At 31.7% G+C, this 19,384-nt stretch overlaps 5 protein-coding genes across 15 annotated transcripts in view; 2 read left to right on the top strand and 3 right to left on the bottom strand.

The window, feature by feature from the left end:
* The window catches only part of LOC115244298 (leucine-rich repeat-containing protein 49), a 7,023-nt gene extending 3,969 nt beyond the window's left edge, over window positions 1-3,054 (top strand). For 2 of the 6 annotated variants that reach the window (XM_029821861.1, XM_029821855.1), the window contains exons 6-7: window positions 43-282; window positions 428-900. In XM_029821861.1, coding sequence (XP_029677721.1) covers window positions 43-282; window positions 428-631 — 444 coding nt within the window. In that variant the 3' untranslated portion in view covers window positions 632-900. Of the gene's footprint in view, window positions 1-42; window positions 283-427; window positions 901-1,304; window positions 1,438-1,734; window positions 1,900-2,044; window positions 2,518-2,921 lie in introns of those variants that run through there. The other 4 variants (XM_029821860.1, XM_029821858.1, XM_029821857.1 and 1 more) reach the window with 4 other exon arrangements.
* On the bottom strand, window positions 2,452-5,298 carry LOC115244301. 3 transcript variants are annotated; one of them, XM_029821864.1, is made up of 3 exons: window positions 3,842-5,298; window positions 2,995-3,119; window positions 2,452-2,897 (listed from the first exon to the last, which is right to left on the bottom strand). In XM_029821864.1, exons 1-3 carry the CDS (start codon window positions 4,287-4,289, stop codon window positions 2,712-2,714), a joined length of 759 nt encoding a protein of 252 aa, XP_029677724.1. In that variant the 5' UTR covers window positions 4,290-5,298; the 3' UTR covers window positions 2,452-2,711. The 3 variants fall into 3 exon arrangements, with proteins under 3 accessions (XP_029677724.1, XP_029677727.1, XP_029677726.1); XM_029821867.1 differs by having other exon boundaries at window positions 2,540-2,931; XM_029821866.1 differs by having other exon boundaries at window positions 2,540-3,119.
* Window positions 4,449-8,942, top strand: LOC115244302. Of its 4 annotated transcripts, none has more exons than XM_029821871.1 (6): window positions 4,449-4,507; window positions 5,401-6,964; window positions 7,048-7,107; window positions 7,374-7,403; window positions 7,701-7,748; window positions 7,895-8,942. In XM_029821871.1, the coding sequence occupies exons 2-6, from the start codon at window positions 6,867-6,869 to the stop codon at window positions 7,992-7,994; spliced, it is 336 nt and encodes a 111-aa protein (XP_029677731.1). In that variant the 5' UTR covers window positions 4,449-4,507; window positions 5,401-6,866; the 3' UTR covers window positions 7,995-8,942. The 4 variants fall into 4 exon arrangements, with proteins under 4 accessions (XP_029677731.1, XP_029677730.1, XP_029677729.1 ...); XM_029821870.1 differs by lacking the exon at window positions 4,449-4,507 and adding an exon at window positions 5,091-5,149; XM_029821869.1 differs by lacking the exon at window positions 4,449-4,507 and having other exon boundaries at window positions 6,835-7,107; window positions 7,895-8,007; window positions 8,088-8,942.
* Window positions 8,943-9,453: 511 nt separating this feature from the next.
* Window positions 9,454-18,598, bottom strand: LOC115244300 (DNA ligase 4). The gene is made up of 12 exons (XM_029821863.1): window positions 18,229-18,598; window positions 13,687-13,855; window positions 13,250-13,407; window positions 12,762-13,036; window positions 12,371-12,685; window positions 11,904-12,210; window positions 11,518-11,647; window positions 11,015-11,272; window positions 10,682-10,870; window positions 10,280-10,579; window positions 9,945-10,190; window positions 9,454-9,858 (listed from the first exon to the last, which is right to left on the bottom strand). Exons 2-12 carry the CDS (start codon window positions 13,849-13,851, stop codon window positions 9,520-9,522), a joined length of 2,682 nt encoding a protein of 893 aa, XP_029677723.1. The 5' UTR covers window positions 13,852-13,855; window positions 18,229-18,598; the 3' UTR covers window positions 9,454-9,519.
* LOC115244299 (general transcription factor 3C polypeptide 3) lies at window positions 14,811-18,234 on the bottom strand. The gene is made up of 4 exons (XM_029821862.1): window positions 17,596-18,234; window positions 17,338-17,535; window positions 15,345-17,218; window positions 14,811-15,092 (listed from the first exon to the last, which is right to left on the bottom strand). Exons 1-4 carry the CDS (start codon window positions 18,027-18,029, stop codon window positions 14,812-14,814), a joined length of 2,787 nt encoding a protein of 928 aa, XP_029677722.1. The 5' UTR covers window positions 18,030-18,234; the 3' UTR covers window position 14,811.
* Window positions 18,599-19,384: the final 786 nt, after the last annotated feature.

The following is a 19,384-nucleotide window of genomic DNA, read 5'->3' as shown; positions in this document are numbered from 1 at the left end:
CATATTATTTTTGTCTTAAATTAAAATTTAATATTTTTATAGATTACAGCTGAAGAGATTGAACTTGCAAATCAGGAATATGCTGGTCTTATAGATATAGTAATGTGTTCACTGCCAGATTCTTTATTACAACCTTTATTACAAAGACTTCATCTAGAAAAAGTGCAAAGGCAAAACGGACAACAGATTACTGCCAAACAATTTCTGTTCAACTGTGACCCGGCACTTAGAAGTGTTGTTGCCAAGGAAGCGTTACAATGGAGAAAAGGAAACGTAACACAGGTAAGAAAAATACATATGTCACTTTATACTTTATATTATAAGATTCTTTATATTAAACTTTACAAGAAATATAATATTTGTGTACATGATAATAATATAAACGTTAACGTTTTGAGATTGGAGTATTTTTACAATATGTTTATAGGAAGATCTTATCTGGAGACACAAAGGAAAAATGCACTTCCTAAATTTAATCAATCTTACTATAAATGCTATACAAAAGTTACAGTTTCTAGAGAAGCAGTGGCCATGTGTTTTATATGAAATTATTTATAATACTTTGTCCGACTTTTCTGAAATGGATATATACATGAAACGTTGCAGCAAAACACTTGAAAACAATAAGTAATATCATGTTTGTGCCTTAAAATAATATCATATCTATTACGATATCGCGTAATTTATAATTTTTGATGGACGATACGCAGAATCGTTAATGCTCAGTTTGGCCACATCAAAGAAATATGGATGCAGCAGACAATTTTGTGTTGTTATTGCTATTAATATATTCAATATATTTGCTAGAATTGGTATTTATGTATAAAACAATAAATTCTATTTAAGTATTGTTAAAATTTTCTTTTATATATATAGCCAATAAAAGAAATCTCATTATAATATGCTAGAAAATTGATTAAGCACATACGATTGCTATCAAATAATTTGCACAATTGTTTGATTTGTATATATGTATTTTTATCATCGCGATTAACCGTTTGAATATCAAAAAACATTGCTTCTTGAATTTTATTGAAATTTTAACATTATTCAGTATTACACAGTTTGTTGTATTAAATGCATCTTATTAACGGCTACTCTTGATGTCCGATAGTCGCACTTTGTCGCCGTGTATAGAGTGCTATTCTCAGATCAAATCGAATTGTCGGAGAATTTGTTAGCTCCTCCATGCTACTCAAACGGTTAAAATATACGGATATCGGAATATCACTTTGTACCGATAATAGATTCCACGCTGAACGAAATTGGTGCTTTCTTTTCTAAACAAGGTTCATTGTTTGTAGTAGGACAATCCTGCAAATCTCTCGTAGAAATAAAATTATTCAAGTCTCCATTCGCTATATACGATTGCGTTACCTCATTGAACCAGGGAATTGTTGGATATGCAGAATGGAAAGATTGTACTTTCAATGTGGGTTCAGCTTCTTGTTTTTGATCGCATCCGAGAGAGGATAAAGTCAACAAACGCGGATGCGTTGATACTGAAATGTGCAAACAATCCTTTGTAAGTAATTATAAAGATATTTTAAAGCATAACGCGTCTATCGACAACGCACATATCAAAGTGGAAATTTACAAACATTCTTTATTAAATTGTTACATATATGATTATGTTAAATAAGATGTAAAGAAAAATGGAAGAATTAATATATGCTTAATATATAATATAATAATAATATAATAATATAAAATTTTTTATATAATAATATAAAGGATTCTTTATTACAACCTTTATTACAAAGACTTCATCTAGAAAAAGTGCAAAGGCAAAACGGACAACAGATTACTGCCAAACAATTTCTGTTCAACTGTGACCCGGCACTTAGAAGTGTTGTTGCCAAGGAAGCGTTACAATGGAGAAAAGGAAACGTAACACAGGTAAGAAAAATACATATGTCACTTTATACTTTATATTATAAGATTCTTTATATTAAACTTTACAAGAAATATAATATTTGTGTACATGATAATAATATAAACGTTAACGTTTTGAGATTGGAGTATTTTTACAATATGTTTATAGGAAGATCTTATCTGGAGACACAAAGGAAAAATGCACTTCCTAAATTTAATCAATCTTACTATAAATGCTATACAAAAGTTACAGTTTCTAGAGAAGCAGTGGCCATGTGTTTTATATGAAATTATTTATAATACTTTGTCCGACTTTTCTGAAATGGATATATACATGAAACGTTGCAGCAAAACACTTGAAAACAATAAGTAATATCATGTTTGTGCCTTAAAATAATATCATATCTATTACGATATCGCGTAATTTATAATTTTTGATGGACGATACGCAGAATCGTTAATGCTCAGTTTGGCCACATCAAAGAAATATGGATGCAGCAGACAATTTTGTGTTGTTATTGCTATTAATATATTCAATATATTTGCTAGAATTGGTATTTATGTATAAAACAATAAATTCTATTTAAGTATTGTTAAAATTTTCTTTTATATATATAGCCAATAAAAGAAATCTCATTATAATATGCTAGAAAATTGATTAAGCACATACGATTGCTATCAAATAATTTGCACAATTGTTTGATTTGTATATATGTATTTTTATCATCGCGATTAACCGTTTGAATATCAAAAAACATTGCTTCTTGAATTTTATTGAAATTTTAACATTATTCAGTATTACACAGTTTGTTGTATTAAATGCATCTTATTAACGGCTACTCTTGATGTCCGATAGTCGCACTTTGTCGCCGTGTATAGAGTGCTATTCTCAGATCAAATCGAATTGTCGGAGAATTTGTTAGCTCCTCCATGCTACTCAAACGGTTAAAATATACGGATATCGGAATATCACTTTGTACCGATAATAGATTCCACGCTGAACGAAATTGGTGCTTTCTTTTCTAAACAAGGTTCATTGTTTGTAGTAGGACAATCCTGCAAATCTCTCGTAGAAATAAAATTATTCAAGTCTCCATTCGCTATATACGATTGCGTTACCTCATTGAACCAGGGAATTGTTGGATATGCAGAATGGAAAGATTGTACTTTCAATGTGGGTTCAGCTTCTTGTTTTTGATCGCATCCGAGAGAGGATAAAGTCAACAAACGCGGATGCGTTGATACTGAAATGTGCAAACAATCCTTTGTAAGTAATTATAAAGATATTTTAAAGCATAACGCGTCTATCGACAACGCACATATCAAAGTGGAAATTTACAAACATTCTTTATTAAATTGTTACATATATGATTATGTTAAATAAGATGTAAAGAAAAATGGAAGAATTAATATATGCTTAATATATAATATAATAATAATATAATAATATAAAATTTTTTATATAATAATATAAAGTTATATGAAAAGTTTGTGACACATATTAGAATATTTATGTTTAAATATAAACAATTTAATACAATATAACTGATTAAAACTGTATATTAAATAAGTTATATATCAATAATCAGACAATTTATGGAATCTATGGAAAGTGTTTACCAAATACATTATATACGCTATATTATAAAAGCGTGTATAGTGAAAACAAATTTAAAATTAAAAGGTTGTTTTTTTTGGATATCTAAATATTAAATCTCTGCATAATCAAGCTTTTTATTAAATTTTTATCAATATAAAATTCGACCAAATTTGTCAGATAGTTTTTAATATCTTGAGAGTAGCTTTTATATATTTGAAATATTGATGTGTATATATATCGATGTATATCGATATGTACATCGATCTATCAATATATGAAAAACTTATTTTCGGGCGAAATAAAACGAAATAAAATTTACTAAAATGTCAAGGAGAATGAGATGTCTATGGAAATGTAAATACTCACACGTGCTAGGTAAATTATGTACGGCATTTAATCCGTAGAAACCCTGCGTCACGCTAATACTCGTCTGCGTGAAATGTAAATGATGCCTTTGAAAATTCTTAGCTCTTTTACCAAGACAGGCAGCGTCCGACTCGTCGTATTTCGCTTTAATATAATAAGGAGGATTTGCGGTGTCTGTTGATACCTTATTCGTCGAAGATAGATGAAGATTGTCACCTTGCGCTTGTTGTTGCCTACGTAGAGCAACTTGCGCTGCCATTACCCGCTGTCTTTCGACGACTAACAAACAACAGGGACATCGGCAATCTTTCCACGCGCAGGATCTCTTGTGACCCTTCAAACCGGATATTACACCATGGTTTCGACATCTCGCGCACTTTGGACTTCTTAAACGTTGCTCCATGTTTGGATTCGAGCGATGATTTGAAGTGCCTCCGCCAGTTTTCATCTTGATTTTTATATTATCTCTCAAATGACATATATATTTATTCGTTGGAATATATCAATTCTAATTAAGAATTGTTTGGCCAACAATTAACGAAGAATATTAAGTACAGATCTTAATATGCAATCAATGTTTTAAACAGAATGTTCCACTATGCGCAATCGTGAGAAGATAATCTAGGATATCGTGCGCTTAGTTTAAAAAACTGATTTCTCTTCTGAGTAAGTTGTATTTGAAATATTCTACATGTTATCGATTTTATTCTTCTTATATACGATGATTTTTTAATCGATCGATTTTTTATCATTACATAGTTGTTTTTTTATTGATCGTGTCGGTTTTCAAATAGCACAATGAATTTGCACACATCGTTTTGCGCTTAGTTTTAATATTTGTACCTTTTCGAAATATTTTTGTTTATTTTATTAACGATCCCCGATTAGATCGCGAGACACATGATTTCTTGATTCAAGTTAATTGTAGCTTATTGTATCCGTTTAACTCTTCTCGGGTGAGTCGACTGAGTTACCGCGACGTCCTACTCTGGATGAGATATATACTTGTAAGAATATTTCTTGTATCTCTCCGTAAAGGAGGTGTGTTGTCTCATCTCCTCCTACTGATTCAAAATGTATTTTTAGCAGGTCGACGTGTTTCCATTGGCTCGAAAGCTCAAGAAACCCCGCCGCTTTCGCCGGCTGCGAACCAATGGACCACCATGTTTCTCTTCGTCTTCTTGTTATGAGTAACTCTACGAAAGAAAAATCTTTTGTTAACGTACTAGCTTCTTTGATTAGAACCTGCGTGATGGAAACGTATCGATGATATGTTAGTTGTGAAGGCTGGCATGTGTACATACATAGGTATACATATGTGAAGCAAAGTTTAATTGGAAAATTAATCATTTTTAAATCAAGAAATCATTAATTTTTCAAGTTTGTCATCTTTCACAATTGCTTGGAAGGAGTTACAATCGCACCGATATCTTTTTTCTATAATAACAATTTTTATATTTAATCCCAATTGCTATTTAATCTTATTTGTATTTATATATTTATTTATGTTATTAATTTATTCTTGTTGATGACAAATATTTTTATTTAATCTTGTTTAGAGAGAAAAATGACACGATTAAGATATAGCACACACACACACAACTCGATGCAAAATATCCTTTTAGAAATAACATTGAATACACAGGATGTTAACCAGGTGGTTATCGAGGAAGACCCTGGTGGAAGTCGGCGGTGTCATTCATACATTAAGAAAACATACTCGAAACTAATATTAACTGTGTGTTGGCAACATCCGAGAGGATCGTATTAACGAGCTCTTAGAGCAAGATCACAGAAAGAATGCCATATGGTTGCAGCTGCTGGCGCACAACGTTGTTGGTAAAACGAGATAGTCTGTCTTCTATTTTTGCAGTGAACAACACAATGTGTGAATAAAAGAGAACGAAAGAGATTGCACTATTATTTCGATCGTGTATATATGACAGCTAATTTTGCTGGGTGATGTAAACATCTTAGTGCAACTAAATTGTATTCTTTCTCTACAGAAATTTTATCACTGAAAGAAAATGCAAATTGTTTTCCATAAAATTTTCAACTTTAACTCATTCAAAAATTTTTAAATTTTAAATGCTATGCTATTGTTTTTTTTTTTTTAAATTAGTTGTTTTTTTTCAATTAATAATATTAATGCCTGATCATATGGTTCTCTAATTTACTGTAAATTGAACGATATATAAGAAGCCTTCTGTATAACACGTTTCTTCACGTTATTTTTTTCGTTCTCCTAAAATCGTACAGTTAGACTGATTTAAATTTACATATGCCAGTAAGCACGCGTGACACGTGACCGAGGAATTCATCCTAATGAGCGTGGAACGAAGGGGTGTCATCTCGTGGACACTTTTTCCTTTTTCCTTCGCTCCTGGACAGTTCAGCCCGAGGGTGTTGTCAAGACGGCAAATATGTTGACAGGTCATTCAACATCTTTCTTGCCTTAGTCTCGCCTTGGTAGAGACCACGAAGAAGCTCTGAGACGCGATGTTACACCTCCAAATATCCAAATCGACACTTGTCTTATATGATTCTTTCGAAAAGACATCGACCACGAAACAATTGATCGAAGTAAATGACACAATTCGCTTTTAATATAAAAAATTTAATAGTTTCATTGCCTTTCCTTTTTACAGTTAAAAAGCTAAAAATTGCAAGGATGAGACACGCTATATGGGTTTGTAACAAATTTTCGTTAAGGAAACGTCACTTACAAAATGTTTTGAAATGACGCGTGTTACAGAACTTACACATCCGTATCGTAAAATACGGATCGAATAAATCGTGTCAGTCTACAAAAACGAATAAATTAGATAGCGCGTGAAATTTTGCAAGATTTTTGACACACGCGTTGAGAGGCAAATTTATCATTTGTTTCCGTATACGCTTCGTTTAACCGCTTTATATAACATGGTTGAAGAATGAAAAAGTAAAATATCAATAGCTTTGTCTAAATATTAAAAAATATGTCAAGTGAATTGAGCTATTGACTCAATGATTCGGAATATTCGCGATGCCACACTGCACGACCAATTTTGCTTGGTATCTTGGAAAATTCATTATCGGTTTTACTGCAATACTATACCTTTACGTCGGCCTCTTAAAAGAAAAGTGAGCTTCTTCAACATATGGGGCCGGACCAAACCAAAACGACGAATAATGATGTCAGAAATAATCCTGTTTTTGTCCGACAGTGAGAAAAGTTGTGTGTGCGATGCCAGAATGAGAGAATTACTGAGGCAGGAAAGCGAAAAGTGAGTCACGTTGATCATACACGCGCATCTTCCTAAAGAGCTTTTATTTCAGTAAAACACTTTATTTCACTTTATTGGAGTATGTATGTCTAGCGTATGTCATGCAATTTAAAAAGCATGTAATAATAAGTATAAGCGTGCCGAAAAGTATCAAAAATCACATATTTGGCAAAGATATCACGAGACGATGAACGTATAATCATTAATACCATAATTAGGACATTATCAAAATTAATAATACACAATTAATAATTTCTATGCATTAGACGAGCGGACAGATGTGGATGTGCAAAAGGGTAAGTCGATGAAATTCCTCAGCGCTTCGTCAATTTAGAAGTATTATTCTTTTGTGTCTATAAAATATTAGCATTAAAGAAATAATGATAACTTAAGGGCAAAAGTCTGTCAAAATCAAATATTCGTAATCAATTGTATAGACTTTTCAATATATATATTTAATTTTCAAGAATTTCTCTCTTCTATCGTTTTTCTTTACTTTTGAAAATTTCTCATATTTTGCAAATTAAACTAGAAAATAAAATCGTACCATTATTAAAACAACACTGTCATTTATATTTTCATGTCCAATATAGGATGCGAAATATACGTTACGCGTGTGGGTGCAACAAGCCAACACGATTGTAAGTTTTTATTGCTCTTCAGTTAATTTTTCAAACGTAGAGATTAATATGTTTATAAATGTTTTAATGTGTAGAACATTGTTAATTATATCATTGGCGCAAATAATTACATCATTGATTATATAAACTTTATAATTTTTTAATAGGTTGCAGGATGATGATTGTATGATACCGGTAATTGCAAATGAATATAATAAGGATAATTGTGCGAGAAGTCGATGCTGCATCAGAAGAAATTCGAACTAAGAAAAAGAAAATGGTAACGACAGCCTTTTGCGATGTGCATTATTGTAAGGTCTCTCATCTAAAGCAGGTAATCATTTGCCCTCTATTTTCTAGCGGAACACTTACGATTCATTTAATCACCGTTAATGTGTCAAAGAATAAACGTAGGAAATTATAAGAAAACAAAATACAAAATTACTTACAATTAAAAATTCTATTTATGCATTTTCTATTGTTGATTGTAAGAAAATGTCATATATTGATCTTAATTATATACAGATCTGACTTTGAAAAATATAAAAAAAGATACAATTGTATCCTAAACAAATATTTTAAAGCTGTGTATGCGAATTTACTTTTAAAAGTAAGAGTCGTATTATTATCATAGCTAAAGAAAGAGCGAAAGAGATATAGAAAAAGAGCTTCAGCCATGTACATTTCCAATAGAGCAATCTGACGAATTATATGTATCGATTTGTGGGGCATGGATCGTGTTGCCATTACGTATATTGCCATCATGCGTTATCATGCCATTAAGCGCGATAGACAACGGTTACGAGTAACTCTCTACATATAATTGGCAACTGGCGAGTTAGGGATTCTATGAATAAATTCGACATACTGCAAGAGTGACACGCCCGGTCGCACGCTCCGAAAATCTGAAACTCGATTAATACGCGTCCCATCTGTAGGTGAAGAGTCTATAAGTAGATTTTGCGCGGGCAGAACGTCAGTCATATTCATATATTATTTATACTGACCTGACTAGAGACACCTCCTCTAGTTGCTAACGAGATGGATGCTTGGCCTAACCGATGCGTGTATAATATATGTTTTCAATCACGTGAATCAGGATTCTTTCGGCAGGTCTTATTTACATATTCATTGAATAAAACAAAATATAAAATAAAAAATACGCATTCGCATTAATTAGCTGTTTCTTAATAGGAATACTCATTTTACATTATCGTAAATATCTCACATAAAGGGTACCTCGCTTTTTATTTATTTTCTTGGAATAAAAAGATATTTTTTTAGAGTAATATAATGATTCTTAAAAAAAATCTATGAAAGAATAATAAGGAGATTGAAGATCAAATCAAATATCGATGATGAAAGTATATCTCTCGCTCGTACTTTACGTATTTTCGATGTATTCATATCTCGAATCTTTCCGCGATCTTTCCGCGCTAATCTACGTGAGATCTCTCTGAATGGCAGGCTTTGTGAGAGGAACGTCGCAGCTGCGTCTCTTTCGCTTCGTATTTTGCGCGCATTCCGATGAAATAAAACGAGATGGGTAAGGGTGGCAGTCCGAGTCAAGAAGAAATATTTCGAAACGGGAAGATGTTAAATGAGCGAACTGTCCGACTGTCACTCCGCCTAGTACCTAGTTTCTCAGTGCTTCACGAAAATGTGAGTTGAAACGATTCCATGAATACATCGTAGGTTTCCGTCGAAAATACACATGTAACATTTCTTCGTATTATGAAACTCTTTTTCGGTATATTTATTTTTACGTATATTTTAAGTACATCTAATACATCTAATAATCAATCAGATAGTTTGTAATATCACATATTTGGCCATTTTGGAAACATTCCTCGATCCATTTACATTTAACGATTTTTACAGACGCTAGATCATGTGCTTTCAAATTTCCCACAGTATCTGTTTCGTTACCCTCTACAAAGACATGCGTAACGGAATTATCGATACTGTCTTTAATCGTACCTGACATGAAACGGAATTTAAATTTAGCGCAATACGATTGGTTTTCGAAGAATCCAATTATATCTCTAAACAGTGAATAAGGCGATGCATTCCCATTGAATAATTCCTTGTCCATTTTTTTTTCTTGCTCAACGGTAAACTGATCCGCAAGCTGAAGATGATTTATGCAAAATTAGATTGGGGTGCGATAATGTAAAATTATTTTTAATGACAAATACTTTGGATGATGAAAATTACCGGTTTCCCAATCTTGTCGAAAGAACGCTTCAAAGTCTCTTCGTCCGCGTCGACAATAAAATTATCATAATATTCGTCATAGTTCTCCGCGAGTCGATGCTTAGTTATATCTCGACTACACAATAATTCCCACGGCAAAAAGTCACCTAATGAGATCACGCAATCGGATCGATTGGTAACGCGTTTAAACCAGTCCAAAGTAACAACGTCGTATTTTCCACTATTTACCATTTCCTTCCCTCGTATCTGAAAAAAAAAAATAGTTTGCGCGTAACTTGTCTTAATTTACCGTGAGACGTTATTCAAGCCTAAGATACGCGATAATAACAACTTACCGTTCTGTCATTGCCTACTATCACGCAGAAGGTTGTATTCATTGGATTCTGAACAATTCTAGCGCTGTGCTGCTGCAGTATTTCCTCAATTTGCTCCTTCGCTAATTCATCGGTACCATTTATCACACAAATTTCCTTTCCATCTAATAGTCGCGTAAGCGGTACTATTCGTTCTTTGTATACATTATACTCAATTGGTTTATTTCGACTTATTGTCTTTTGTAATTTAGGTACTGGTGCCTCGTCTACATCGCGCAAAGTAGCTTCTCGCTTGGTTAATTTTTGAATCATTCCCTTGTTCTATAATAGTCGAATTGTGTTATAAATTGTAAGCGTCATATTATAAATGATAATAGTCACTTTTGCGTTGCATATAATTATCGTCTAGCAGTGTATACGTACTTTGACTAATAACAAAAGTTCGGAACTAGTGCATTGACTGTACCATGGCTTATCCATTCTGATATCTATAACTCTAGGAAATCGCAAACTGTATCCAATGGGAGATTCACTACTGCGTATCATTTCGGTCGCTCGTATCGTCAGGATTATAGAATCTTCCGGACGGATCCACACATCCGGCTGTTTCCCCTACAGGGAATATAATTTAAATAAGATGCGTATGTGTTATAGAAGTAAATAACACTGTAAAATGTAACGATCGAGAAATATAGAATAATTCAAAGTGAATGTATTAAGTAATATAAAATAATATATATATAATAATTAATTTACCTTAAAGCCTGTAATATTTTCAGGGCATTCTTTAATCCAATGTGATGCAAATTTTGTTTGGAGATTACGCAACTCTTGATCCCGTATTCCACTGCTTACGGATGCTACAGCGAGAAATCGCGATGGATATTCTTCTTTATTATTTGTTGGAGCGGCAACGCCTATCACAAAGCTTTTAATTATTCCGGTATATTTGCCCTCTCCGTAATAACCGCCAAGTATAATCAGGTCTACATCTTGTACCAAATTATCAGAATACTGCAGAGAGAGAGAAGTAATACTTTAATTGTTATTTTTATCCATAGTATATATATATATATATATCACACGTCGATTATAGATTCTTTGGTGAATTCGCGTGTTCTCTTCGCGAGAATTAGACGAAAAGACGTTACATGTACTACACAAATTTTCAATTTGTTCTCTAAACATGCAACTCTTTATCGTAAAAAAATTAAATCTCTTAAAATATTTGTGTAATGACCAAGATTGATATGTTTTACCTCTGCTTTGATCTTATAACAACCGCCTCCATCTCGGACATTCGGTTTATATTTCATATCATGTTTCTTTATAACAAGCCCTTCTTCGTCATTACGGAGGCATTCATCGAATGCTTCTATCAATTCCTCCCTTGCAGAGAAAGATAATAAATATTTAATTTTTATCTCTCTCTCTTTGTTGAGAAAAGTAAAATAAAAAATTAAAAGCTATTTATTACATTAACTTAGTTCCGACATATAGAGGCTACAGATATTTTTTCTTGAAAAAAAGCAATATTTTATACTTCGGAAAGGTTTTAATTAAAAAATAAAGAATTAATTTATAAATATTCAATAATTTTCAAACGATACACTTAACACACTTATAACGTACAGTGATATCCTACCTATTCGAAATTAAAGAAGATCGACATATAATTAAAGAACCTTCTTCTTCGATGAATATATCATTGAGCAGTTTTAGTCGATCTTTATAAGGCACATCAACAAGTAAAATGTCATTGTGTAAAATAACATCGAATGCAATGAAACACGGTTGATGCCGACTGTTTGCCGACAAATTCTTGACGTCGAAATTCATACCTTTCGTGCCAAATATTCCTTTCTCTTTATGCCAACCTATTAATTCTCCGTCCAATATAAAAGAATGACAATTCGGATTTAAACGTCGCGTAAACACACTGGTCAAGAAACCTATACGCGAATATCGAAAATTATTACACTTTTAGAGAAATAAATTTTATATATATGTATATATTTTTTTTTGTTCGTACGTTCTATCTGATATAGCCATTCAAGAAAATTACATGAAAAGTCCATGTTTAATCTACTTTTAACATTTGATTTGTTATACCTGAAGATCCGGTTTCTCCATACCCAGAATTTTTTGTAATATCGTATCCTCTACGCGTAAAATATTTGAATTTTCCATCTTTCATATGAAGTTGCGACCTCTCGCCATCATATTTAGTTTGTACATAGTACAAGTCATTATCCCGAAATAGCTTTTCGATATTCTCGATGTCACATCTCTCTAGGAGCATCGGTTTGAAATGCGAAAATATTTGTATGCCGCATTTTATTTTCGTTTTAGGGTCATGCAACTGGTTACAAATCTCACGCAAATCATTCGTCACGAGAAACTTTTCATTCGCATCTTGATGATAAACTTGAAAAAAACAAATCGATTAATCTTTATGATTATTGCGACATATTTTGCGTTACTGATAAAAGAAATTACGGACTGTCCAATATCTGTTTTGTTCCTATGCCAAGTCGTAGGTCCTTAACTACAATTCGTGTTACCCATTTCATTTCGAAACCCGTGATGTGTCGGAAAAGTACTTTAAATGTTTCAATTTTGTCTTGCATTGTTGCTTTTTTCTTCGATATATCATCGAGAAATAAATTCATTCGTGCAATCGTGAAGCCAGTACTTGTTTTGGGTAATCTTTTATTTAAAATCCAGTAAGCTCGGTCAGCAAAATCATTTCCTACGAATTTGCCTGACGTAGGTTCTCTAAAATATAATATTTTTATATTGTTGACAAAATTAAAAGAAAAAGATCAAATTTTTTTTACAGATCATATACATATATGCGTGTATATATTAGACAGATTAATACTTGTTTACGTAATATATTTTACTTTAAATTCGAGCTTTACTTCCGATATATTTAGTAAACGCGCAATTTATTCAATTGATCATCTGACACAGAGTCATGATACTGACCGGTAATTTGCTAACTTTTTATAATTGTCGCTGTTTTTCATAAAACCATGTACATCAGCGTAAAGTCTTGCTAATGAAGGAGCTTTCAGATTATGTGGTCCACGCTCTCGATCAAGACGAGGTAATATCAATCTTAATATTGGATACAGCGAAACATCCTGAGAGAGAGAGACAAAATTAAACTAAATCATTATAATTCTGCTATCAAACTATTTTGGAAAGTTACAGAATAATTTTGAAAAGATATATTCTCATTTACATCTAGTCATATTGAATCGTCAGAAATTATGAACATAAGTTTTAATAGTATTTCTTGACGAAATTAGAATCTTTTCATTAGAATTTATTTAAAATTTTTTCTTATATAAATAAATTCTCATATCACAAATATATTGTCTCCCCTTTATAATATATTATATAATGGTGTAATTACATACCGTTTCGGGATATTCAGTTTTCAGTTTGTTGCCAATATTTCGACATCTATCGATAAATGTTTGCAAGATTTGCGCTTTCTTTTTTATTCCTTGCGCCTTTGCAACATTTTCCAAAATGTTACACAATTCTTTAAATTCAATTTTAGCATCTAAATTAATGGCCATTATCCTAAAGAAGAACCTTTAAATTAGCTGGACTTTGATAGGATATATATATTTCAAGATTGCATGATAAAAAATTATATTGTTACGTTATGATCACATGTAGCAATAACAAAGATATGTTGAAAAATATTGTAAATTAAGAAAAAGATGGAAGATTTCGAATGTTTTCTTCTCATATCATATGACAGTATATTTTATTAAATTTTAATCATAAATGTTTTAATTTCCTGATTTTTTATAATATTAATTGTATTAATAATAGGTAGAATTATAACATAATAAAACTCTACGGAGGCATAACAGTATATTAAGTACAAATTCTATCACACTTGGACGACTCAGATTTTACATTTTTTATTTAAATCGTGATATAATTTTCAAGATACATTCTAGCAAGAAGATGATTTTCGGATTGCAGATAGATAAGATGTAAATTGAAAGCTGCTTCTTTTTTTAAGTCCAAAAGATTTGCGTGCTGTTTAACTAAATCTCCCGGATCTTCTTCCAGGACCAATTTATAGAAGTGAATCGCAGATGGAAATAAACCAATTTGATGAAATGCCCGCGCCATGTTGTAATAGGTTTCCTGTTTACCATCTTTACCACGTAGTTGCATATACTTTTTGAAAAAGGCTAATGCTAAATAAAAAAAAAAAGTTACTTTGAAAAAATATATATTATAAATGTATATATTATTAAATTACATGTTAATATATTAATGTACACACTAAACATTATTTTTAAATAATATTCTTATCACATTAATTGGAATATTTTGATAGATTCTCTGTATACAAGTATAATTTTAAATAATTATGGTAATCTATTTTTCTATATTTGATATATGCATGCGTGCATGTGCCTCCATGCATGTGCCTGCGTGCATATATGTGTAGTTTTTTACCTTGAATTACAAGTTGACTTTTCTTAGCTGACATTTTTTGACATGCCATTTGTTATTTAAATCGTGATATAATTTTCAAGATACATTCTAGCAAGAAGATGATTTTCGGATTGCAGATAGATAAGATGTAAATTGAAAGCTGCTTCTTTTTTTAAGTCCAAAAGATTTGCGTGCTGTTTAACTAAATCTCCCGGATCTTCTTCCAGGACCAATTTATAGAAGTGAATCGCAGATGGAAATAAACCAATTTGATGAAATGCCCGCGCCATGTTGTAATAGGTTTCCTGTTTACCATCTTTACCACGTAGTTGCATATACTTTTTGAAAAAGGCTAATGCTAAATAAAAAAAAAGTTGCTTTGAAAAAATATATATTATAAATGTATATATTATTATATTACATGTTAATATATTAATGTACACACTAAACATTATTTTTAAAATCAATATTCTTATCACATTAATTGGAATATTTTGATAGATTCTCTGTATACAAGTATAATTTTAAATAATTATGGTAATCTATTTTTCTATATTTGATATATGCATGCGTGCGTGTGCCTGCGTGTATATATGTGTAGTTTTTTTACCTTGAATTACAAGTTGACTTTTCTTAGCTGACATTTTTTGACATGCCATTTGTAATTGTGTAACACCTATTAACAATGCTAACAATGCACTAGGTGCTACCTTAAATAGAGAAATATAACCATTTAATGCATATTTGTATGTTCCTGAGACAAGACAGTTATTTGCATGCATGATATGCAAATATGAAAATACATCTTCTCTTCCAAGTAATCGCATTATGAATCTGTTATGCCTCAAATCTTGGGCTCTCTGAATAATTATATTTAATAAATTCCACGAGTTGGATCTTTGACAGACACGTACGATGTCTCGCACGATATTATATCCATAAAACGAATCTTCATTATGTATACAGGAAATTAAACATAAGAAGATTAGATGGGAGTTCCTCTTTTTAAATCGCTTTGTTGTCAAAGCAGTAAAACATATTCTTTGAAGAAAACCAAACTTTTTTAATTTATATGCTAGCTTGCACATTTGTAGAAAAAGTAGAAATTCATTTTTTTCACTCAGTTTTGTATTATCAGCAAATATTGGCGCGTTTTCATCTTCTAATGTTTCCCCAGATGCTAAGCGACGAAGTTTTAAACTCTCAAGGCGTTGCCGAACACCCGTTGGGCGTGCCACTGCATTTAATTCAATCCTTCTCCTTATATTAATACAATGCCTTGAAAGAAGTAACATTCCCGATGTAAAATATTCTTCGTATCTTCTAACTTTATAAAGTAGTAATATTCTTTGATAGATAACATCCGGATCTAATGTATCAGATTCAGGATCTTGATAGAGAACTTCTATTGCTTTATCATAATGTTCTGCTTCTTTGTAAAGTTTAGCTAGAGCTACTCTTGCGCCTAAATGCTGCGGTGATAATTTTCGGACAATTTCGTAAGATTTTATGGCTTTATCCATGTCATTGCAACCAGCCCAACATTCTGCATGTCTTAGCCAAACTGCAGCCAAACTAAAATTTGAACTTTCAACTAATGGATCCAATAAAATTAATGCACGCTGAAATTCTTTTTTGTCCATTAATGCTTCTGCCAAATCTAGAAAGAGATCTCCAGAAATTTCTGGGTTTTCATGAGTGTAAAAGTTACGTAAAAGTTCGTCAGCTAACTGAATATAATCCAATTCAATAAGAGTTATAAGAAATTTTGCTTTTAAGTCAACAACTACATCATCTGGTACCTCACAAGATTCTATTTCATCAATATTTTGGCTTTTTACTGGAGATGTAGCTTTTCTTTTCAAATTATTCAATTTTTCTTCCTCTTCAGGCTTTGCACTGTTAATTATTTTTTCTTGTTCTGTTTTTTTATTTTCCTTATATCGTATCTTAATATCTGTATATTTGACTAATATATTTAAACATTTATTGAATTGTTTCAGTGCTATTAACAATTCAGTCATGATATTAACTTCTTCTAATGTAATGAGATTAGGACATTTAACAAAAATGGTCTCCATTGCTTCTAATGCTTGTTCATTATTATTTTCTTGCATATGATGTTTGGCTAATATTTTTGCATATTTCAATATATATTCACCGTCGTCAGATTCCAATTGATGAATCAATCTTGTATATCCTCGCAAATATGCCTTTTTATCTCCATTTTGTTCTTGGAGTTGTGCTCGTATCTCATATAAATTTATGTCTTTTGGACTCGCTTGAATCGCTTTAGAGTAACATGTTATTGCTTGTTTTATATCATTACTATCTAGTGACATGTTAGCTAATCTTATCCACTGGTCAGCATCTTTAGGACTGAGATGTGCAGCGATTAGAGAAAATTGTAATGACTTTTCTGGTTGATCATTTTCGTATATCATAGCTAATGTCTGAAACGGTTCTGGGGCGCTTGGTACTTGTCTGAAGAAATAATCAGCAAATGTTTAATATTTTTAAATAATCTTTTGTAATATAAACTTAAAAATGTATTATCAATATAATACATATTATTATCAATATAATATATTAGAAGCACTTGCCTAATAATTTCCATACATATTTTGGTTGCTAAGTCTATTTCTCCTTTGGCAAATCTTAAATTTGCTTCACCCATAAGTCCTTGTAAAACTGGTGGCAAAATACGTCTTTTCTTTCTCTGACGCACTTGTTGCACATTTACTTTGCTTGTTTTTTGTTCTGTAGTCTTTTGTACAACACGATCCATTTCAATATTTTTTCTAAAAATAGAATTGAATATAATTTCGGAATTTTATTGCAATATTTTTTTCAAGTCATACCTAGAGTTATCATTTTCTATTATTTCCACATCTATATCCTGATCCATTCTCGATGAATATTCACTAAATGTTAATTCTCCATTTAAAAATTGTTTTGTCAATCGATCTTCCTCATCTGCAGTTAGTAACATATCCTGATCTTCTGTATCCATAATATCCTTGTTAGAACTACACGATGGAGAAGGTATATAATTTGGAATAACATCTTTAACTTCTTCTATTTGTAATGCTTTAGCTTCAACAAATTCATTGATATCCATATCCATTGAATTAATAGCGCTTTCATCCAATTCTTCAATTATCACTGGTGCTACAGTACTATCGTCATTAATAACTAAACTGTCATCGACAGTAGATTTTTCAAGTTCCACATCCATTGCAACTTCTTTAATTATATCCATGTTGATAATTGTTTTGCTTGTATCACATTCCATTCTTGTTCGCTATATGTATGTTTCATCAAACTTATGTGTTAAATTTATAATATTGCATAAGTGTGTAAACTGTCAACTATATTTAACTATAATGTTATTATTCATTTTGTTATTGTTACATGTGATATATAATAGGACCAACGTAACAAATATGTGATGTAAAGAAAAATATATTTTGCTACAATTCTTTTATACTTGCCATAGAATTATTGTAAATTAACGAAATAAATTATATATAAATTTGATTAGTCAACAAATGTAAGAAGTTAAAACCGTTTAGTTTAAATGTAACTTCTGTATAAAACTTTTCCTTTTTTTTCTTGTTTCGCTGGATATTTGTGCTCATGTAGCACTTATCACAACATTGCAAATGCTCCTATAAGCATAGATTGTAACAATAAATATTGCAAACTATTCGTAATTATTAGTCCATTTGACTACGTTGCAAATGACCAATCATATCAATCAGTGCCTAGGGTAATCAGTACGATTGACCAATCAGAGAGTTTTATTTTGAATTTGATAAGTGACGTGGGTAACTGGATACCACTTCATTGACTATGTAATGACAGATATAGGTCGGTATTCATAGTCAGTTCTTATTTTAAGACCGTCTTAAGCCCGTATCAGACTACGCATTGAAGATTGAGATTGAAGATTGAAGATTGAAATTTGACCAATCAGGACAAAGAAATTTTAGTTCCTTTTGTTCTGATTAGTCAAATTCCAATCTTTAATCTTCAATCTTCAATTTTCAATGCGTAGTCTGATACGTGCTTTAAGGGCATTCTATAATGGCAGTAACAAGGCTGTAGGGCCGGTATTCATAGTCAGTTCTTATTTCAAGACCGTCTTAAGTAATGTCTTAAGATGCTAATAGAAACAGAGTATGTCCTTTTCTACGTGCATCTTTAGTGCCGGTCTACAATAAGTGATTTAAGCCTTAAGCCTTAAGAAATTGACTAATCACAGTTGAGTATTCTCCTCATACTTGACTGTGATTGGTCAATTTCTTAAGGCTTAGAGCTTAAATCACGTATTGTAGACCGGCACTTAGTGATGTAAAGACCGAGAGTAACGAAATGGGCAATTCCCATTTGCTCTTAAAACCAACTCTTAAAATTTTACTGCCATCCTACTGCCATTGTAGAATGCCCTTTAAGTAATGTCTTAAGATGCTAATACGGCTCTGTGATTGGTTTAGGACATCTTAGGGTGCCGCTTAAGACGGTCTTAAATATAAGAACTGACTATGAATACCGGCCTATGAATACCGGCCTATGTCTATGCTCGCAATACTCAATCCAGTCTATAGCCGGTATTCATAGTCAGTTCTTATATTTAAGACCGTCTTA

Source organism: Formica exsecta, unplaced genomic scaffold, assembly GCF_003651465.1.
Source record: "Formica exsecta isolate Colony F162 unplaced genomic scaffold, ASM365146v1 scaffold80, whole genome shotgun sequence".
Lineage (NCBI taxonomy): Eukaryota > Metazoa > Arthropoda > Insecta > Hymenoptera > Formicidae > Formica > Formica exsecta.
This window is presented reverse-complemented; position numbering and strand designations above follow the sequence as displayed.